The following is a 16,600-nucleotide window of genomic DNA, read 5'->3' on the forward strand; positions in this document are numbered from 1 at the left end:
GTTCTCCGTTCTTCCATTGTCTTCATCCAGCAGCTCAGATCACCACATGAGCCAATATTTTGCTTAATTTTCTGCCTTATTTCTTGACACAACTGAGAATGCTCTTACTTTGTGTCCCTTGAAACCTCTTTTTGTTTTAATTAACAGAATAAAAAGTTTTTCCAATTATGTCCAACCCCTTGCAACAAACTTTTCCTTGTTCCATGTGATGGACACCCTTCCACTTTGAAACATTTTTTTCTTAAATTTCTTTTGAATCATTTATTATTATTATTATTATTTCTTCTGCATGAAATGAAGAGAGAAACACATGCTCTGCTTCTAAATTATAGCAAACCTCAAGAGTGAAACTTGGCCTCTGTCACAGCACTATTTGCCAATTAGTCTGTATTTTCTGTGGTGGAGGAAAGCTAGCTAAGGGGGGTGCCCATTAGCAGCCTCAGAAAGAATGTGATAGGATCCAAACCCTATCCCCCACTCCATCCCCCTGTAAATCAGAAGACCTGTGGACGATGAATAATTCATGATCTTCAAGAAGGCTCACTGTGGCTGTCTGATAACTCCAGTGAACTTTATGCCAGGTTTGCTTCCACAAGGGAAAAAAAAACCCCTGACTAACAATTTTTTTTATTTTAAAAACAAAGCAAGAAAGCATAGATTCTCTTGCCACACTATTAACACTTTGAGATACTTCCCTGTCCTGAGTTAAGTTACCCTTTCAAACTTGCTAAGACTGTGATATGTGCTGTGGTGTATTCCCTGTGGCAATGTGCTACTCACACTAACATGTAAAGCTGACTTGGAGTGAATTCATAATTATTTATGGTGAAAATGAGGAGGAGGAGCAGAAGTGTATTTTTGGTATTAAGTTGTGCTGTCAAAAGAAAGATGAACTTTTCTTCAGGTACCTTTTTTCTTTTCTAAATGAAGGCAGTAGTAAATACAAGCACTACGGGTGCTGCAAAGTTGTGTCCAGTGCCTTGTTTTGAACAGCAAGGAAAATACTACAGAATATTAATTTACAGTAGTATCTACGTAACAAGCATTTTTAAAACTACTTTTTCAAAGACTTCTACATTAATATATATGAGCTGTCTAGTATGGAAAGGAAAACCGAGCAAACTACCAAAGAGAAGTTTAAAAATAGATTTAATGGGAAGTGGAAGGTGAGTGGATGGCTATGCTCCAGTTGGGGAAGGAAAACGAGAAGAGATTTGAAAAGAAACAAATTCATAGAAGGAGCTTATACTATTAGAGGGGTGGAATGGTAATTATTAACAAATGTACAATAACAGGTGATGAAATTAAAGGATTTTGACATTTTGAAAGAAGGTACTATTGTAGCAAAGATGCATGTTACTTCCTTCTGCAATATCCTTCAACTTGAGGAAGTTTTATCCAGAGACAATTTTTTTTATTGGACTGCACGCTGCTGATGAAATAGGGGGAAAAGGGTATATTTGTTTAATTGCTAACTTTTTCAAACTGTAGTCCACAAGCACTTTTATCCAAAGTAAATATAAACATATGGCTTTATTTTAAAAGATGTTGCCTTTGTGCAAATTGTAGGCATCCATTACTTAAGAAATTCAAGTCATTAATCTACATGAATAAAGATTAATGTAACTAGTTTTAGGCATATGTATTTGATTGCAAGCATTTGTTACAGAATTCTAAATGAAATTTTTGAGGAGATGTAAACTGATAGAAACTTTCTAAAATAATTATTTCTTTTTTCCAGGAAAAAGTAAGAAAAGGGATAAATGCAAAGATTCTCAGTTGTATCCTCTGATTGAGAATCAGTTTTGTCCATGTGACAAGTACAGTGCTCAGCCTGTGGGAAATTGGTCAGACTGTATTTTACCAGAGGGTAAGCTGGAAGTATTGCTGGGAATGAAGGTACAAGGAGACATTAAGGAATGTGGACAAGGCTATCGTTACCAGGCCATGGCATGCTATGACCAAAACAATCGGCTTGTGGAAACATCACGATGCAACAGTCACGGTATTTAGAAACCTCTTTTCTTTCATCTGGTTACTTATCTGCTCTATTTCATTTAATGTAATATGTGTACAGGTAGAATTATCAGATTAATATTTATTGCTTAGGCTGCATTTTATCCCAAGATGCCTTCAAACCCAGCACACATTTTTGTTGACTCACAAAATAGTAAACTTAATTTTTACTGATTAGTACAGTGCAATATTTAAAAGTAAAATCATGGTAAATTACTAACTAGGTATTTTAATAAGTAAAAGTAAAATCTTGTTGTTTTTCCTGATAACTGTACCTGTAAATTTGAGAATAAAGCCATTTAGAAGGGTCAGATCCTCAAAAAATAAACAGGGACAGCACAGGACTATTTTGGAAAGGCTGAAATTATTTCCACAGATTCTTTAGATAGCTTTAATCTCCTTAAATAGCCTTATCTCTACCATTTGCTCTTCAGCACCTTAACAGGCATGCATTGACCTGAGATCAACAGCACACGACACTTTCTCTGTGTAATTCTGTCATGTGTAAAACTAGGATGTTTAAAGACTTTATATACTTTGTATTCACATTACTCCTGGAGGGAACAGTGTTCCTTCCTAAAGTGGATGCATCTACAGTGTTAGGATCAAAACTGGCACTTTCTGATTTTCAGTGAGCCAGAAATGTGCTAATTTACATCACTGGATTTTTTATGTTAATTTGTTTTCCTGCTTGCAGTGCAAAATTGTATCTGAGCTATTGGTATGAAAAGCTGGATGTTAGTCTCAGTGCCATTAAAAGGTCAATGTAAGTTTAATTTGTATATGTATTCTAATTTATAATGTTAAATTAAGATAACAGAAATTTCATTTATTTACTTGGGTAAAGTTAAAATAGCTAATCAAAGAAATTGAATGACTTAAGGGGATTTTAATTAGCACTATTAATTCCTGTTTAGAGCTATGATAAATTAGAAACTGACTGTATCAAGCCAAGCTGTAGTGTATCTTTGTGGTTCGATGGAAAAGGGAGCATTCAGCTTAATATCGTAAAGCAAAGCTGAAAGATAATTTTGTGAAGAATTTTCTCCCATGTTTATTTTTATTCAAAATCTGCTTTTGCTGTAGTTAACTCATACTGAAAGATAAATTTGCATAAATACATCTGAATGACAAAGTCTAAATCCTAAACTCGCATGGGACAGGAAATCTCTGTTTCTACTCTGAGAATGTTTTTTAATTCTGTTCTGAGCTGTTTGTTCTGGGTTGAGGTCCTCAAAGATTTAGTTTTGTTCTTTTGTGTAGTCTAAAGAGGACATGTACACTTGCTTAGCCTGACCAGGACCACTTGCCATCTTTGTAGTACCAAAAGACACAGCTACCTCTAATGACTAGCATTTGTGTGATCTGCCTGGGCTGGGTCGTTGTCCTGAGGAAATTAGAAAGCTCCTCAGAAAGCTGGTAGAGAACGCTGAAAAAAGAGTCATGGAACCATCTGAATTGCTCAGAAGACACCTTTATAAAATACAGAACGGAAACTTTTTCCTATTTCTTTGTTGATTTCTTTTTAAACTTTAACTATACGTGACACTATGTTAGAAATCAGTATTCTTTCAGCATTAAGTCCAGAGTGACCTTTGAAAAGTGGAAAATTATAAAAGAACTTAAGTCCATGGGAAACTGGAGGGACTGATGGCCTCCTGCCAGTCAGTTTTTGTTGACTTGAAGGATGGCGACTGTCAGGTTTTGTGTCAACAGCCAAGGGAAGACACATGAGGGAAGAAGCTGTCTGTCCAAGAGCAAATTGTAGGTGTTGTATGTGGTAGGTAACATGCTGCTTGAAGTAGCTTGCAAAAAGAGGTGGGAACTCTTTCTTTGTGTAGCATGAGCGTGGACGTGCCTGTGCATGTTGAAGTGCAATTCCATTGCAAGAATCCGAGAGATATAAAAGAAGAATAAAAAATGGAAAAAAAGGATATTCCCAACCATCTTTGTTTACCCTGTTATAACTCTTCATGATAGCAATTTCTAACCTAATGGATTTTATCAGTGAATGTCACCTACACTCACAGTGACCACAATGAATAATAATCCACTGGAAAAGCTACTAATGGTATATTGTTATTATACCTACTATAGCCAGGGCTATTGTTTACATGCTATTAGCACGAGCAAGACAACCTTCGCAAAACACAGTATAGCATTGCTTTGTTTTTGTTTTTTTCTTTCTACAGTTCCATCCCATTTTTCTCATGGGAGATCTGAACTCTCTTTTAGTTCTCTCTATAAACTGGAAATGCTTGCGAGTCATTACTGTATTTATTGTAGGTTGGGAACCCTGAACCCTTTGGGTTTTTGGCATTGTTGAGGTTGTTTTGTTTTGAATTATTTCTCTCTAGATCAGTTTATTAAGGTGTCTGGTTCTTTGATTCCCGCCCCCCCTGCCCCGTTTCATTACCTGTTTTTGATAGTGAAGCACAAGGAATCTGTGTGCTTTCTCATTGGTTCCGTCTGAGGGAGAGAGTACCTTTTTTCTTGGTCCGTGGTGTACTGCATGGGCAGATGAAGCTTGGAATTGCTGTTGAACGAATCCTGCATTCCTTGCACTTCCTAAAATTGTTTGACAGGAATTTCAGTTGCACAGGGAATGAGGTAGCTAACCTGACTTTGATGGTAAGGAATTAAACTCATGCTAAAGACTATGTCACTAAAATTATGGTTTCCTTTCCAGTAGCTCTTCTAGAACAAAAATCTATTCTTGATGGGTGTTGTACATACACATTGTACAGATTATTTCTGAGGCTTACCTAATTTATTGCCTGCCTTCAGCATTTTTCCAGGTTTAGCATATTTTTGCAGATACAAGGGGGCTAGAACAAGTGATATCGATGTTTCAGTCTAATTTCAGTATATGTTTGCTGCCTTTTCTAAATATCTGCTTCGTATTCATGGATTACATTCTGATGATTTGTTTTATTTTTCTCAACATGTATAAACTGCTGTTTTGCCAGTTAAATCTTATTTTATATCTTGACAGTATTTATGATACTTTTCTTGTTAGTTTCATGCCCTTGGTGTATGACAGTTCTTCAGTTTGGCGTCATCTCTAGATTTCAGTGTGCTGTTTGTTTTTTTTTCTTTAAGAACAAATATAAAAGCTATATTATGCCAAATCAACAAGGGACTTCTGTGTTATCACTATAGTACCCCACCTGCTAGCAAATAAAAGCGCCTTGTAGCTTCCCATCAATCTGCTTTTAGTTTTTCAAGCTAAACTTGACAGGACTCATAATTCAAGCCTGCTTGGGTTATTTTTGTAAATTCTAACAGAGTTGCTTATTTCCCTACAGAAATGATAATACTGAATTTTTCACTAATTTTGTAACTGATCCAAAGAAGAAGAGTCAGGTTTGTCTGCTATGTTATCCGCTTTATTCAGAAATCTGGTTTACTGTTAGTTCCTGTGAGTCTGTTATTTCTTTTCCAAGTAGTACAGTATGTAATCGCAGTTTTTATGGGATATGATTTGGTGAATTAGCTTGGACTAGGAGAGAAATCAAGACCATTATTTAAGGGAAGATGTTTCCTGTGTGGTGTCCAACTTTTACTTGAACTTTTGTTATCTCCTGACACTATGAAATCATGAGGTGGGAAATGGGGGTAATTGTACTTCTTCATCTGTGACAACATCCTCTAAATCTGACAAGAGGGACAAACTACACCCACACTGATGTTATTAATATATCATGGGACATGTTGTGTGATATACTAAAAAGCCACAAGAAACTCAGATTGCGAGACTGTCAAAAATTTTATGCAAATACTGCCATGTAAATTTATGAGGCCATGAACAGGTCAGTGTTGCAAATCATGCTGTTTTGAGTGGGAGGAATCAGAAGACAGACCTGCTCTGCAGTGCCAAAAAATTCATAAGCTGTTTGTTTTGCGAAATGTTGTGTACTTATAATCACAATTCAGTTGACTTAGGAAAGAAAAGGTAAACAGGAGCAGAAGAATAAATACATCAGAGCTCTTTTTACTGCTTGACACATCTGATTTTCAAAAGATTTGAGAAGAGTTAACTAACAGTTTCACAGACACCGAGGAGCTAAAGGAAGAGTGCGACACAAGGAAGGCCCTAAATTAGTAGACTCATAAGAGGATTCTCACGATAGTCTTCGAAATTTTGGGTGCGGCTATAACGTCCCAAGTACGAACAAGTTTCTCAAAAAGACAGGAGTGACTGTAACAAAAAAGGAAAGGCAAAATATGGTTAAATAAATCTGTTGTTATTGCTAGGTGAGAACACTGGAGAAGCAGAGGGCAGAGTCCTTCTGAAGAGGGACCTTAGCTTTCTGTAGCTTAACAGGTGCTTCAAAAGAAATCCCAAACAGCTGAAAATAGACCTAAGTTTCAGCTGCAGAGGGACAAGGTGGTTTTTTTCTTATTTTCTTTTTTTATCTGTGTTTTTTCAGTGTTATATATGCCTAATATTTTGATTTTTCTTTTCAAAATATTTTTTTTCAAATTTGAGCTAAATTTATTGATGAAAGAGTTAGCACCATTCAGCAGCCATTTGAAATATTCTGCCACTGGTATTTTTCCGCCATGTGAGTTCTGTGGAGCGTGGGCAGGAGCTAACAGCTGACAGTTGTCAGCAGATGTGGTAATGTCAGCTAAAAGTGGTACCTGAGCTGTTGTTTACCTGTTTTCCTTAATGGAAGACACATAAATTGCCCTTCTTCTGGTTCCTGCTTTGTTTCAGTACTACATAGGTAATTTTACTGGAGAAATACAAAATTGATAGTCAAGTGTAAGAGGGTTTTTTCCATTAGAAAAGCAGCAGTTGTTTTTCATAGCTTTATCCTTGTCATCACTAGCATACTGGAGCTCTGTGGATAATGACATGTGTCTGCCAACAATCTGTTTCAGTGTATATGTGAAAAAAATTGAAAGAGAGTCTCTTTGTGGTCCCTTTAAACTGTACCTTGGAATTTTCATCACAAAAAATTCAAAAGCAGGCAACTGTCCTGCTTATGAACTACACTATTTATTCTTCAATATTTAGTTTTACTCTATCATATATCGGTTATGAATCATGACCCACATAAGCTAAGCAGTGGTTGTGTTTGTGTGCACATAGTGAAGGCAAACATAGTAGCATGGCAGACAGATGCAACGTTTTTATATAGGTCATATTACCCTTCTTAATTCATGTCAGTTTACTGTTAAGACCTTAGGCACAGTCAACCAGTCCAGGATAGTTTGTCTGCTGCCTTATTAGTGTGAGATTATTTCCCTCTTTAGCATTAATTAAATGAGATGCAATGAATTGTGCTGACTCTACAAAGCCCTCCATGGCTACAAGGCTTATGCGGGGGATTAGAGAGGAATATCTGCCTATCAGTGAATACTTTTACAACAGCTGCTAGGAGTATCAATGTGAATCGAGGAATTTTGTATTTAATTGCTTATGTGTGCGATAGTAAAATCTTGTATGGTATAATGGAGTCTACAGGGTCCAAGATGTCAGTTAGAACTTGCTGTATCCACTCGTATTAGGATTTTTAAAAAATCTTTTTCACTTTCAATATTCTAACCTGAAGCAATGCAAATTTACCAACAAAAAATAGCAGTGTTAAAATTTAATTGAGACTTTCTGTTGAGTGTTTATTCTAAAATAAATATATTTCCCATAGGAGATTCTAATCTAGTATGTTAGTAGGCTTAGGTTCTCAAATTGTTATTAGGATACTTTGATGTTTCATAGCTTGTATCTTTTCTAAGATTTTTTTAATATATGCAGGATGCCATGTTTGTCTTGTTGTATGTTCTCTAGGAATAATGCTACCTATTGCCCTGCACCAGAAATACTAGCTTAGGCCTCTGCAGTATGGTGCCACTGTATCTGCCCTGTTAACAGCACATCAGTCATGAAGCAGTCATCCATCAACCCAAAGACCTGTAGTTAGTTCACCAGAGACAGAACTGCTGATGCAGAAGATAGTTAAGCATTAACAATTGCTCTCAGGTTTTGAGGCTTTGAAGGGTAATCCTGGAAAAAAATAAAAAAGTCTTATGGAGTTCATCCTATCTTTCCATGGCTAGGCAGAAATATGAATAGTCTCATGAAATACATATATTCTGTTACAAATGAAATGCAAATAATTGTAATTTTCTTCGTCCTGGAAGATGAGATCCAAGAACTTTAAATTTCCTTTAAAAAAAATCTGTGTTAAAGAACATAAACCATTCTGACATTGCAGTTTTTTTCTTGGAAACATAGCATGACATTTTAGTCATGAAAGCAGGAGCATAACTCTGTCAGTCCTAAGGACAAAAAAGTTCATGTAAACACTTTCTAAGATGTTCTTTATGTCTGCTTCCTTCAACTCAAGTACTTGGTCTGTTCTTATGTGTTGCAGGTGCAGTTTGTGGGGAAAAACCTTATATCCACCTACTTAACCTGCTTTGTCATTAAATGAAGTGTGAAGTCCATTAAAGTCCTCCATTATAAATTATCCATCACATCTGTTAATGACTTTGTTCTAGGAGTCCAGATTTTATAGCCAATTAGCAATGGGACAGTAAACCTTTCCCTTTTAATAATGAGTTCAGTTCATATTCCTAGTGTTTCAAAGCCATTTGTTAAATTGTGGTTCAGTAATAAATCTTTAATGATAGGATAGCCATATTCTTGCTCATAGTAGACAACTGCCCATTTCACAGTCTTGTGAAGTTCAGCTGATAGGAGCTGAAATAATTGAGAAACTACTGCACTGGGAAAAGGAATAGGCCTTAAAAGATGGGCGTCTCTTTCTAACACCCTACCGCAGTATCCCAAGGTCTCATCTCTCCAACACGCCTCAGATGTTGTGGGGAGAAGGAAGAAGTGCATGAAGCATGCAGTGAAAGACTTTAGTCAGGAGGAGAAACAGCAGGCAAAACATGAACTACTGATGTCCAGAGAATGTATCTTCAGCCTTACAGTGTTGGTCTTTGTTGTGGTTGAACTCCAGCTGGCAGCTAAGCACCACGCAGCCGCTCGCTCACTCCCCCCCAGTGGGATGGGGGAGAGAATCAGAAGAGTAAAAGTCAGAAAACTCGTGGGTTGAGATAAAGACAGTTTCATAGGTAAAAGCTGCACATGCAAGCAAAGCAAGGAATTCATTCACTCCTTCCCATGGGCAGGCAGGTGTTCAGCCATCTCCAGGAAAGCAGGGCTCTATCACGCATAATGGTTATTTGGGAAGACAAATGACATCACTCCAAACGTGCCCCTCTTCCTTCTTCTCCCCCAGCTTTATATACTGAGCATGACACCATATGGTATGGAATAGCCCTTTGGTCAGTTGGGGTCAGCTGTCCCAGCCGTGTCCCCTCCCAACTTCTTCTGCACCTGGCAGAGCATGGGAAGCTGAAAAGTCCTTGATTTAGTGTAAGCACTGCTTAGCAACAACGAAAATATCCCTGTGTTATCAACACTGTTTTCAGCACAAATCCAAACCATAGCCCCATACTAGCTACTATAAAGAAAATTAACTCTATCCCCGCCAAAACCAGCACAGTCTTCTATTTCACCATCCCTCCCTCTTTTCCTCAGCTCTTCTTCATAGCTGCTTCACTGCTCTCATTCTTTCTTTCTCTCTGCATCTATTGTATTTCTACCTTGGTAATTTCTTGCTTGTTCTTTAAAACTCAAGGCTCTAGCATGCCATTTGCTGTAATTATATTACACAACCTGTCTGTGTGATATAATTGTGTGATATTCCACCATATGGACACCCACACACCCACACGTTAGAGGACTGTTTCTTTAGTAAGATTTTACACTGTCTAACACAAGGGACACCCTTTCAAGGGTGATTAGATCAGAGTGGAAACAAGACTGAAAACTGAAAAATGGCTCATTCATGTCCTTTCCATAGTTCAGAAACTATGTATCTTCATCAGTAGTTCCATTTGCATGTAATATTTCTGGCTTCTATGTTTTCTATGTAATTTTTCTATACAACAATATGCTCTCTTCTCACTTGCTAACATTTTTACAGCTTGGACAAAGTTTATAAATACAAACACACAAAATATTACAAAAACAACCAAAAAAAAAAAAAAAGAATATAAACTTTTCAAAGTTCCTGAACATCTGCTTTTCCGGATTTGAGGGGTGATTGCTATGAACTTCTGGAGATTATAACCCTTAATCACCCTAAAAGATATGTTGACATGATACGCACATAAGGGCATCTGAGGTGATGACATGCTTCAGAGAAGCATTTTCTGAAAAGTACCATTAGATGGGTAGTAAATGGAGTGGAACAAGTAATTTGCAACAAGTAAGTTTTTTTTTAATTCCATCTTCTTTCTTGGCTAGAGAAATATCTGCAAGCAATTTGAATTCTGCTTCTGCCTGGGTTCCAAGAGAGTCCAGTGGCACAGCTAAATGCTAAATAGTCTGTTGAGCACAATAGTGAGGCTCCTGAGAGGAAAAGAAGATGCCAAGGGATGAATATGCCAAAAACTTTTTAATGTCAGATATAACAGGATCATTTTCATTCTACACACTAATTACCTATAGAATGCAAATCAGAGGCCACAGTCTTTTTGTTTCTTCCCTTTGTCCTCTATTTTTATTTGTGGGAACATTCTTCATTACATTTCACTGTCTGATCAGGAGATACCAGAGTATCTTGAGGATACCAGTAGGCTCTCGAGGGCATTGCATTCCATTTGTGCTTCACCAAGATGTTACTTTTGGCAGGAAGTTTACTTCTTTTCTCCTCTTTTTTTGTTTTCTATGCCTATGCAGTATGTCTTTACAATTCTCTTTATGTTCCGAGCCATTTATTTTCCTCTTCTCTCTCCCTGTCTTTTCTTACCTTTTCTTCTATTCCCCCTCAGTCTCTGTTTTTCTTGTGTCTCTTCTGTTGTTTTGACTTCTGACTCTTTGCCATGAAAAGTAACTTCACTCATTTGTTTTCTTTTCCTTCTGTTTGGAGAAGGCTTGGAAGCTGTGAAACTCCTTTCTGGATCCCTTTATTCTGCTCATGTCCTTGACCTATTTTTTATCCAGTGTTCTTATGGTACCAGTGGTTAGGAGTTTTTTATGTTGTCTTGCATCTTGCATAATAGTAAGTGTTTTTCTCTCTGCTCTCCAGAAATGTTCCACATTTCCAGTAGCTCCAAGCCTTCCTACCTTGTAGAGCTTTTTATGCCTTCAATGATTGACTCCATACTTGTTCTCTTCTTCATGCGTCTTTTCCATTCTTCTTGTTCAGCTGGTTAATTTTCACATGTGGAGTTTGGGTCTTGATGCCAGCTTTTCTGAGGAAATAGGAAGGAGGAAGAGGAGAGCATCATAGGTCAGATATCCTAGAGATGACATAGGAAAGAGCTCTATGGTGAGCAGAAGTTATTCCATGAAGTTTGTAGGATTAAGGACCCAGTATAAGATTGTGGTTCAGTATTTTTTCATTGTAAAGTGTGTGGGAAATGTCAGCTGGCCCACTGCATCCTCTCCAAAATGCGTTAACATATAAGCAAGCTTGTAGTTTTCCATGTTATAACTCTTACTAAGACACTATACTTGTAATATGATGCTGTTCTGGCTTTATTGCATTCTATGCTAAAGCAGTTTTAGTGGCTGACTTCAATGTGGATATTTCATAGATAGTGTGAAAAAAGGTTGCTGTGGTGGCATGGTTTCATTTGATATTTTATGGAATCACTTGAACTACTGCTCAGTGTAATTAAAATGTTACCTGGGACTTGTGTACAGTATAATGTATTTGATATCGTGTCTGTCTGCAAGATTCTAAAGATCTTGTTAAACTTTTTGGCTAACATTCTCATTATCTCAAAAAAATATTTATTGTCCTCATTTGGATGAGCTGAAGGGAAATAAAGCAAAACAGATTCTAATTTGTCAATCATTTTACTTTAGTATGTTCTACACAGGCTCCTTTTGGTAGGCTATGAAGTGTTCCCATGCTATAGTTATACAAGTCCCAATATATCGTGATATCCTGGAGAAGATCTTTCTGTATGACTGGGGCAGATTGGGAAGATCCTTTTGAGATTAGTTAAGACAAATTTAAAATAGCTTAGGGGTTTATGGAAGCCCTTAAAATAAAGTCTTCCTGAAGCAACCTGTACCGGTTAAAGTTACCTACTTAAGGATGTATAATATATTTAAAACAACTTGAATTTGTTTTTTCCAGACATTAATTACAGAGGCAGAAATTTAACAAATGCTAAATGGTATAATTGTGAATTGTGTTATAGTAGAAAGGTTTCTCCAGAAAAAAAAATGCTTAGAAGTTATATTGAAAGTAAAGGCAGCATTTCAGAATCTCGAGAAAATTCATAAAGAGCAGTAAAATCTTCACTTAGTTCTATCAGACAATAAATATCACTAAACACTTATTTTATTGCTTGGAGGGAATTGTTTGAATTGTTTCTTTTAACTTTTTTGTTATTGTCCATTTTTGTTCAGTAGTTTCTTGATTGTATGAGTATATGGTTTTGTATAGCACCTAAGAGGGCTTGTTAAAAGCTCATTTCTGGTGATGATACGGAGTTTGATATTTATGCCATCCAAGTTCAATGTAGGATGGGGCTCTGAGACAGGGTGCATCTGATTTCTAAGACTCACTCAGAGATGTCAGGTAAGGTGAAATGTAACCAATTTTGCATTTACTACTGCACAGCAATCTATGTCACCACCTCTGATATGCAGTGATATGATCTTCAAAAATATATTTTGTCTAACACAGTGTACCTTTCATACAATATCACTGACCTGATCAATGAAATGGCTAGAGATATTTAATAAACATGCTTGTAATTCAAGCTAATAACATTCTAGCCATTTTAAGAAAGATACATTTGGTGAACCGTAGTTCCGCAGTGCTCAAATTCAGAATGTGCCCTGTATATTTATTTAACTGTTGGGTTTTTTTTTAATTAACTATTAACACTTCCAATCAGAGGAAAGTTATATAGGATAAAATAATCACCTGAATTTGACCATAAAATATTCTGAATGTTACTGTATGGTTAAAAAAACCCAACCAAAACCTTCTTTATATCTAAAACAAATTAATGGAAGCAACTAGAAATAGGTATATAGAATTGAAATCTTTAAGTGTTTTGATTCTTTACACAACTTGTGATTGTTTGGTATTGGTTGCTTTTAGAAGAGACAGAATAGCTTTACTTAGAAGTATAGGTTAAAAACATAAAGCTGCTAACATCAGGTTTGATTAAAATGACAGTGATTGCCTTCAAACCAAAAAAAAAATTCAAGATATGTGAGAAACACTTGAAACCATGCCTAGCAAACTGTGCCAATCATTTGACAATGATCTTACCCAAGTATGTGTTAATTTTGCAACTGTGTTCATCAAATATTTTAATTCACTTTTAAATGTGCCGAGGTTTCTCTAATCATTAAAGTGAACATTTGCCAACAGTAAATACATTGCAGATCTGACACAGGAAAGGGGAGAGGAGAGTTTGGATAGGTTTAGGATATAGTTGTAATAGAAATGCAGTAAAGGCCAGCTTTTTATTTGACGTTTTATAGCTTCTGCTGTAAATATTGGCATAAATGGCACGTATTGTAGAGCTATGGCATATGTTGCTTTTGAAAGAAAGACTTTTTCACTTATTCAGTGAATTGAGGCTTCATGTTACTCCCTGCAGACCATGTCATACCTCTTTCCAACCTCTCAGGACCGATGACTTATCCAAACCAAACATCTGCTTTTCCATTCAGTGCAATTATTCAGTGTGCTACTGGGGGCAGATGGTTGTTAATCGGCAGATCATTAATGTGGCAGGCCACTCTCTCCTTCTAGCCTTAGAAAGGTCACAAGGTGTTAAGTTCCCTTGCTCCAGGCTGGTAAGATGCATATCTTCTGATTCAGTTGGATTTTTGATGTATAACTGCAATTGAATTACTTGATACAATTATGGAGGAGCTTTTAATGAAACCTTTTTTCCTTAAAAAAAACCCCCATTGTTTATACAGTGTAAGAAAGATGCAACCAGGAGATGGGTTAGTGCCAATTACACTGTAGCTGTCAGAAAGTTTGAATGCTGAAATCTGGTGAGTGTGAATCCTAATCAGATAGTAGTGAGGATGCTCAGCTGCTACTCTAACACAGTCTCCAGCTATATGTGTCAATTTTCTGCAGAATTTAATTTAGCCCTAATGATGAAGAAATCTGTCTATTCACACAGTCCTGTCAAGTCAAACTTTGGACAATCTAAATGAAGTAGACGAGGGCTTCAGGGAGAAGTGGCGGAATGACATGCTGAAGAGATTTCACTTTCTTTTCCATTCATGCAGGTTATATTGAGGAAGCCTGTATTATTCCATGTCCCTCAGACTGTAAGCTCAGCGAGTGGTCCAACTGGTCTCGCTGTAGTAAATCTTGTGGGAGTGGGGTAAAGGTTCGTTCTAAATGGCTCCGTGAAAAACCCTACAATGGTGGAAGACCCTGTCCAAAGCTAGATCACGTCAATCAGGTAATTTGATTTATATTTACATTTTTTATATAGTTTTTTCCATACCTCAGATAACCCTTTTAGCTGTATTGTTTGTGGTGTAGAAAAACTATACAACGTAAAGGGCGGATGCAGGTAGAACAAGGAGTATGTGTTGGCTTAGATTTCCTCAATTAGTATAGGATCTGCCTTCATTAATTCCTCATCTGGAAGAACTTAGCACATTATCTGAACTGCAGATTGGAGACATTAAAACATTCTTACATGCAGATTGTGAAGTCCACGTTTCTGAAGATACTCTCGTACAATGGGTAAAATGTCTCATTAGAGATTCTTGAACTGGTAAGATTCTTAGTGTCATTCCCAGACCATTTCCCTGATCAGAAAGGAAGTTAAAACTTCTCAAACACTCACACAGTATCATCCCAGTGTCCCTTAGTGGCTTTTAGTCAAGCTGGAGCTTCACCTTCTGAATATACTTGCCCTGGCACTGCAGTTCCAGTCAGGAATGCACTTCTGAAGTCAATCTCCTAGTTGTCCCACTAACCACACTTGATTATCCAATACGGGGCAGTCTGGGTGCACAGTCTGGATCCTCTTCAAGTGAAACTAAGTTGGAAAATGTGATCCAAGAGCAGGCTGGGAGTGCTTCGACCACGAATGAGCATTTAGTCTTTGGGACCAAGTTTAGCACTAGTCCAAGTCAAACCCTGGAAGCTTGTTTGCTCCTGTTTGCTTGGGGAGTTTTAGAAAGAAAAACTTTCCTTGTCAATTAACTTATGCTCTTCAGAGTTGATTTATATTCATATTACTGTTGAATTTAATTTAGTCTGCAGAGGCATGTTAAACAGACACACAGTCTTCTCTGTAAGTATTCAAAGATTGAAAAAAAATGTTCTGTCAATTTACATTTGAATAAAAATTCATGTACTTAATATTATCCTATTGACATTTTGCTAGCACAGAGTGAAACGGCTTGTTGATCTAATTTTCTACTTTAGGGAATGTAATTAGTTCTAATTTAGAAAATAATAAGTGTTAAACTGCAGCTAATAAACTAAGTTTGTGATCTACTTTAACAAAATACAAACTAGAATGAGGGTTGCTGGATTTGGGTCAGCATGTAAATGTGCTTTAAATTAGGAGAAATGTGTTTCAATAGGAGCAAATTATAGTCTATACAGAAGTCTTTTTCCGTCTTTAATATTCATGTAGTACATAATAGGCTCGTATTTTTCTGCATCAAAGGTGATTTTGCAAGAGGTTTGTTAGCCACTTGTATGCAACACTATTGCCCTCTACCGGTACTTTGACTCGAATTTGATTTGTTGCAACGTTACATGATACTTGCCAAATAATAATAGATGATTCAAAATGTAATTATTGTAAAAATAAAATTGAAATATAATACTTTCATGAGAAGGGAGCTCTACAGATAAGATAGGAATGTCGAAGAATATAGAGGCTGTAACTTTTAATTTTAAGTACATTCACGGTTAATTCAGACATATGCAGGGAATACACCTGCATTCTAATTTTGAGTTAATTATTTAATCTAAATGTCATCCATCATTCATTCAGCTAGAAAGCTACTGACTCTTCAGAATATTTATTTTAATTATTAAATGTAATTTGTTTTATTTATATATTTATTACTTATATATGTAACATGCTTATTTGCATACATACAAAGCATAATGGTTAGACTGGGTCTTTGGTGCCCACAAGTATGTGGAAGATGATGTACAGAGGGACTATGCTGTAAACTGAGATCTAGGAATTATGAACTCTGAGGAAAGACTGTAAGAGTTGTCTAGCCCATGGAAGAGAAGATGGGAGGGAAGATGCTGGCAGTCTGCTAGCGTGTACATAAAAGGCTGTTGCAAAGAAGGAGGAAATAATCCATTTTCCATGGCCATCATGATTAGGATAAAAAGCAGTAGGCTTAGGCTGCTGCAAGCAGATTTGGGTTAAGCCTTGGGAAAACTTTCTAATGGTAAGGCTAGTGAAACATTGAAATGAAGTGCTTAAGACGTTTGTCAAGTTTTAAGAGCAAGTTGCTCAAAGTCTCTCAGGGCTGACATGTATGACTATATTTTGGAGGGAGACTGAA

The 16,600-nt window shown here is 36.7% G+C and overlaps 1 protein-coding gene across 1 annotated transcript in view; it reads left to right on the forward strand.

The window, feature by feature from the left end:
• The window catches only part of THSD7A (thrombospondin type 1 domain containing 7A), a 214,159-nt gene that overhangs the window by 170,094 nt on the left and 27,465 nt on the right, over window positions 1–16,600 (forward strand). The window contains exons 14-15 of the mRNA XM_072851481.1: window positions 1,742–2,005; window positions 14,330–14,508. Of these exons, the coding sequence (XP_072707582.1) occupies window positions 1,742–2,005; window positions 14,330–14,508 (443 nt within the window). The remainder of the gene's footprint in view (window positions 1–1,741; window positions 2,006–14,329; window positions 14,509–16,600) is intronic.

This window comes from Ciconia boyciana, chromosome 2 (genome assembly GCF_034638445.1).
Source record: "Ciconia boyciana chromosome 2, ASM3463844v1, whole genome shotgun sequence".
Lineage (NCBI taxonomy): Eukaryota > Metazoa > Chordata > Aves > Ciconiiformes > Ciconiidae > Ciconia > Ciconia boyciana.